Genomic DNA, 6581 nt, shown 5'->3' on the forward strand with positions numbered 1-6581 from the left:
CATTTGTTTTTTTTGCATACAATCTCCTCATAAAATTGTATAATTTTTTTTGTTGTAAAAAAAGCCCTCCTCATAAAATTGGTCGTAAAAGATTTGAAGTGAGTGAAGCACGTTTTGCCACAATTGTGTACACAAGAATGTTTCGTTGACAGGTTTGGCGAGAATCGTTCTGACTCGCGACGCTAAGTTGGCAAAGATATGTCTTCTCTTCTCTTGACCTCCCAGTGTGTGTGGGGATAAAGATAACCTGCTGAGATTGGTAATTTGCACAGAAGCGCGAGCCACGCCCACGACCCACAAGTGTTTATAAATTCCCCAATTTCATATTTCCCTCTTCGATTCTCATTTGCCAAACGACCCAACCTTTGAGCGGCTTAGCTCTGCTCTCTCACCTTCATATCAAACTCCCTTCTTCTTCTTCCCCCTCTCTCTCTCCATGGATCCTTACAAGGTACTCATTTCCCTGTCCTAATCTCAATATTTCTTGATTTGTTTAAGTTTGATTTCTTGATGAATTAATCTTCTTGATCAATCAGACTGGTCATTTAAGCGTAGCTCGAAATTTTGTGTTTGTTGTTCTTTTAGCTCATCATGGTCTTGTTTCGTTTTCGTTGTGTATGTTGCAGTACCGCCCTTCAAGTGCTTTTGATTCCCCATTCTGGACCACAAACTCCGGTGCTCCAGTTTGGAACAACAACTCTTCTTTGACTGTTGGATCTAGAGGTAATTCATCACAACTCTTCGTTGATTGATGCTGGGTTTTCAATTGCAACACAGTTTTTTTTTTTTTTTTTTTATAGTTGCGCTTCATCATCAATCTATCTTATGATGCTGTTCACTATTTGTGTGTATATATTTATCTTTGTTATCATTGGTTCTTCGCTTACCTGGGTTTTGAATTTTTGTGATGGTTTTCTCAACTTTTCTGAACAAGATTTTGATATTCATGTGATTATGAGCTGTAAACTGCTTTTTGGATGTTATTCCCACCCACTACCATGTTGAGGATAATTAATCTTTGGAAACGCTTGTGGGATTTAAGATATGTATATATATACTTGTATATCTTGTATTTGAAGCTGATCCTTTTCCTATTGACATTTATTTTAAAATTTTATGCTTACTTTAGTTGAAAAATGACTCTCGCTCTGTTGGTTCTCGTTTAATTCCTCCAGCCTCCTTTTGGGTTGGGTTGTCAAGATAATCTGGTTGTCTGAAACCCTACCTTCTAAATGTAAATAAAAATTACAAATATTTGCAACTGAGCAACAGTCATCTTTATTTTATGTTCTGGAATGCATAACAACTAATTTCATTTTTATGCTATTTTTGCATGTAATCTAGATGATTAAATATGATGAGTTGAGTCGGTGCAGTTCCGAATTAAACTTCTGTTTCTATTTTCCAGGTCCAATTCTCCTTGAGGACTATCATCTGGTGGAGAAACTTGCCAACTTTGATAGAGAACGAATCCCAGAGCGTGTTGTCCATGCTAGGGGAGCCAGTGCAAAGGGATTCTTTGAGGTCACTCATGATATTTCTCAGCTTACTTGTGCTGACTTCCTTCGAGCCCCTGGTGTTCAGACACCTGTCATTGTGCGTTTCTCCACTGTTATCCATGAGCGTGGCAGCCCTGAAACCCTGAGGGATCCTCGTGGTTTTGCAGTGAAGTTTTACACCAGAGAGGTGAGGTTTTTACCTATATATTATCAATGTTTTATTTATTTTCTCAATAGCATAGGCATATTTAATGGATATGTATTGGTGTCTGTAGTGGCAGCTGAGGTGGCTGTGGTGACAAAATATGAAGTACTCAAGTCATATTTGACTAATTATAGTTCTTGGAAATCATTCAGTCTCATGACTTTAATGAAAGATTGCATTCATTCCTTTCTTAGCTTTCCCTTTTCATTTTCCTTTAAATTATGGGGGTAGTCGCTTGGCTGTGATAGATTGCTCATGTAGCATACCATATTGCATTTTGTTTTTGCATATACAGATGGTTGATTTCTTGGTAACATTATTATTCACTATGTACGAATTTATTTGGGTTTGTTTTGCTGTGTAGTGATTACTCATGTGGTGAATTTGTTCATAAACACAGGGTAATTTTGACCTGGTTGGAAACAATTTCCCCGTCTTTTTTGTCCGTGATGGAATGAAATTCCCGGACATGGTCCATGCTCTCAAACCGAACCCCAAGTCACACATCCAAGAGGCTTGGAGGATCCTTGACTTCTTCTCCCACCATCCAGAAAGCCTGCACATGTTCACCTTCCTATTTGATGATCTGGGAGTTCCACAAGATTACAGGCACATGGAAGGCTCTGGTGTTAACACCTATACCCTTATCAATAAGGCAGGGAAAGCACTGTATGTGAAATTTCATTGGAAACCTACTTGTGGAGTCAAGTGTTTGTTGGAGGATGAAGCTATTAAGGTTGGAGGAGCTAATCACAGCCATGCTACCCAGGATCTCTATGACTCCATTGCAGCTGGCAACTACCCTGAGTGGAAACTTTATATTCAGACAATTGATCCTGATCATGAGGACAGATTTGACTTTGACCCACTTGACGTAACTAAGACCTGGCCTGAAGATATTCTTCCTCTGCAGCCAGTTGGCCGTTTGGTTCTGAATAAAAACATTGATAACTTCTTTGCAGAGAATGAACAACTTGCGTTTTGCCCTGCCATTGTTGTCCCTGGTGTCTACTATTCAGATGATAAGTTGCTCCAAACTCGAATCTTCTCATATTCTGATACTCAGAGGCACCGTCTTGGCCCGAACTATCTGCAGCTCCCAGTGAATGCTCCCAAGAATTCTCATCATAACAATCATCATGAGGGATTCATGAATTTCATGCACAGGGATGAGGAGGTATTATTATTTTACTCAATTGTTATGTCTCTTATGGAATCCCTTTGGCCCTTGTATACTTAGATTGCTCAATATTCTGGGAGGACAACTCCAATTGTATGTGTGTTTATTTATTTGAGTTTTCTCTGATGAGTTGCTATACTGTTATCTTCAGGTTAATTACTTCCCTTCAAGGTATGATCCTGTTCGTCATGCTGAGCGCTTCCCCATTCCTTCTAATATCCTCACTGGAAAGCGTGAGAAGGTCAGTTTCTATCAATTGAGGAATATTGCTTTAAATAATATACCTTAGTTTCCCCATCTTGTCTGTACATTATCTTTTCTTCCAGCTGTGTCCTTTTTTCTGTCACCTGGGCGCATACAATAGTGTAGGTGTATACATATGTACCGATAGCATTTCTGGATTTTCCTAGTTTTCTGCACATAATAATTCATATGGGAACTCTTTTTTGGTTATTCAGAGCATCATTGAGAAGGAGAACAACTTTAAGCAACCTGGAGAGAGATACAGATCTTGGGCGCCAGACAGGTACCTGGCAACCCTATGATGTCTTTGTGTGAAAATAATTGTATTTAAACATTGTTCTTAATCTTGTACCTTCATGCAGGCAAGAGCGATTCATCCGCCGATGGGTGGATGCCCTATCAGACCCACGTGTCACCCATGAGATTCGCAGCATCTGGATCTCATACTGGTCTCAGGTGAGTCTATTTATAAATTATTGCATTTGTGAATTTGTACAGTTAAGCAACTTGATGATGTGATACTGGAATATGAAGGATTAGTTTTAGAATAAGCCATGTTGTTCTGATGTTATGTGCTTGTATTGGCAATGCAGGCGTGTAAATCTCTGGGTCAAAAGCTCGCATCCCGTCTCAATGTGAGGCCAAGCATTTGAGGGTTATGCCCAGTCAAATGTTTGAGTACCCAGCAGTGGGCAAGAAGACATAGTAAATGGACAATATGGGAGGATATCACATGTTAAATTGTTTATCCTTAGAAAGTGTTATACTAAATTTGGTATGCAATGTGACCTGTAGTTCCAATGTAATAAGCACCGGTTGTATGTGCCGATTTTCTCTTGTTTCTATACAAGATATTGTGCAGTCGTACTTATACTTCACTTGCATGTTAATGTCCTGTCTTAGTGTGCATGCTTGTGTTTCTGGACTTGGATTGTCATGTTAGATTATGGTTTTAGTATTAACATCCACAATAGACTCCCTAAACCACCTCCTTAGCTAAAATTTATGGAGGAATTGAAAAATCCTACCTCCAATCATGCTCCCTATCCAGCTCCTAAAATAGGAAGACCTCTAGGAGCTCCTAAGAGAGAAGGGGCTCCTATTGACTCCCTATAATTAAACGCTACTATATTTTATTATTATTTAAAACATTTATTTAATGATGTCTTCAAGTTTTTCTGCATTTTATATTTTTAATCACCTTTTCACGTTGCAAAACACAAGCATATATTTTTAACAATTTTATCAATTCTTTTCGCTATAGTATTTTGCAGCACACTTTTTATGTTTTCTATTCTTTTTGATGTAGGTGTTTTGCAGCTTTTTATGTTTTCTATTCTTTTTGATGTAGGTGTTTTGCAGCGCACAAGCAATTTTTTTTTTCAATTCTTTTCATTGTAGACATTTTGCAGCACACAAACACTTTTTTTTTTAATTTTAAAATAGTTCTTTTCCCTATAGGTTTTTTTTTTTTTTTTTTTTTTTTTTTTTTGGTGGGAAAGAAGAACTCATTGATAAAATTAAGAGGATACAACAATGTCATCATTTACAACTGATTCCAGCCAGAAGGGAACCTCTTCAATCCAGGTTACCATAGTATCACAATTAAGAGCATGCCTTGCTAGAAAATGAACTACTTGGTTACACCCTCTTGGACTAAAAGAGATAGTAACTTCTTCAAAAAGTTGTAGACTCCTCTTAATATCATCAATAAGATGCCCGTCTGATGCCCACAACTCTTCCTCATCATTCTTTACATCAATTACCACCCCTTGTGAATCAGACTCCATTAAAAAAGAAGAAAAGCCAGCATCTCGAGCAAAATTCATCCCGAAATGAAGCGCCATGATCTCTGCATGTTTAGATGAGGTGGCATTGGCAAGAGGAAGGGTCATAGCCGCCATCACTTCCCCTTTGTCATTTCTAACAATAGCACCAATTCCACTCACACCTGTTTCAGGAATAAAAGCAGCATCAACATTCAGTTTATATCTACCAACAGGAGGAGGAGACCATTTGGTTGGTTTCTCTGCAATTAACTTAGGTTCCCCTTTCACAAGACTTTCATATTCATTAGCCAAAAAGAGAGCTCTGTTGAAAATCACATTTTGTGCACTAGTGCGACCTTCAATAACAGCTTTATTTCTGTTTTGCCACAGATTCCAGCAGATATATAAAAACAAGCGCATTTCATACTTCGAAAGATACATAGTGGCAATTTCAAACAGATCCCCATAGTTGAAAAAATGTAACCCTGTAAAGACCTCCCTGAACAACACTTTTTTCCAAACTTTTTGGGCATTAGGACAGCTCCACAAAGCATGAATTACAATCTCATAATTCACATTACAAATGGGGCAAGAGTCATCAGAAATTATCTTTCTTTTCCATAGATTAGATCTACAAGGAAGATAATTTTTAATAGCTCTCCAATTAAAATATAAAAGTTTTTGTGGTACCTCTTGGGACCAAACTTTTCTCCAGAAAGCACTTCGTATTCTTGGTTCCGAAGAAGATCCAACAGCCCCACTGCATTCCTTTTTCTTAGACATCTCCAGCCTATAACCACTCTTCACAGAATAAGTTCCATTTGTAGTATAATGCCAAATCCATCTATCTTTGTGATAATTAACACTCAAAAAAGTAATAGATGTAATAGCCTTAACATCATCCTCATGAAAACACAAATTTAATAAATCAACATTCCAATTCCCAAAAGGAAAAATAAAGTCACTTACTTTAGTTTCTTGATCCAACACTTGAGGGGAAATAGGGCGGAAAGAGTTGGGTCTAGGAATCCAAGCATCACCATAGACTAGTGTTTCTTGTCCATCTTCAATCCTCTTCCTTAACCCACTCAAGAGCAACTCACGACCCCAAATCAAAGACCTCCAAATATAAGAAGAAGCTCTTCCTTTACCCACTACCAAGAAATTACACTTTGGGAAGTATCGCGCTTTTAACACCTTATGAATCATTGTATGTTCATTGGTAAGAAGTCTCCAGCATTGCTTAGCCACAAGCGCTTTGTTAAAAGATTCTAGGTCTCTAAACCCCATTCCACCTTCATCTTTTGCAAAACACAAATGCACCCACTTTGCCCAGCTAATACCTCTACTACACTATGAGTTCTTCCACCAAAATTTAGAAATCATTGAGTTTAGGTTTGAGCAGAATGTTACAGGAAGTTTAAAGACTCCCATAGCATAATTTGGAATGCTCTGAGCCACCGCTTTGATAAGGAGAGCCTTTCCCGCTTTTGAAAGTAGTTTCTCTTTCCATCCATTAAGCTTCTTTCTCAATCTTTCTTTTATTCCATTAAAGCACTCCTTCTTTTTCCTACCAATCACAATTGGCAATCCCAAATATTTCCCATGAAACTCAACAATTGGGATCGCTAAATTGCTACTCACCTCATTCCTTAATTGCACAGGAGTGTTAGGACTGAAAGCAA

The 6581-nt window shown here is 38.1% G+C and overlaps 1 protein-coding gene across 1 annotated transcript; it reads left to right on the forward strand.

Moving 5' to 3' along the window:
- Positions 1 to 174: 174 nt before the first annotated feature.
- LOC110768174 (catalase isozyme 1) lies at positions 175 to 4005 on the forward strand. The gene is made up of 8 exons (XM_021971860.2): positions 175 to 451; positions 627 to 723; positions 1409 to 1686; positions 2105 to 2881; positions 3036 to 3125; positions 3343 to 3410; positions 3490 to 3583; positions 3721 to 4005. The coding sequence occupies exons 1-8, from the start codon at positions 437 to 439 to the stop codon at positions 3778 to 3780; spliced, it is 1479 nt and encodes a 492-aa protein (XP_021827552.1). The 5' UTR covers positions 175 to 436; the 3' UTR covers positions 3781 to 4005.
- Positions 4006 to 6581: the final 2576 nt, after the last annotated feature.

This window comes from Prunus avium, chromosome 5 (assembly GCF_965620075.1).
Source record: "Prunus avium chromosome 5, drPruAviu1.hap1.1, whole genome shotgun sequence".
Taxonomy (NCBI): domain Eukaryota; kingdom Viridiplantae; phylum Streptophyta; class Magnoliopsida; order Rosales; family Rosaceae; genus Prunus; species Prunus avium.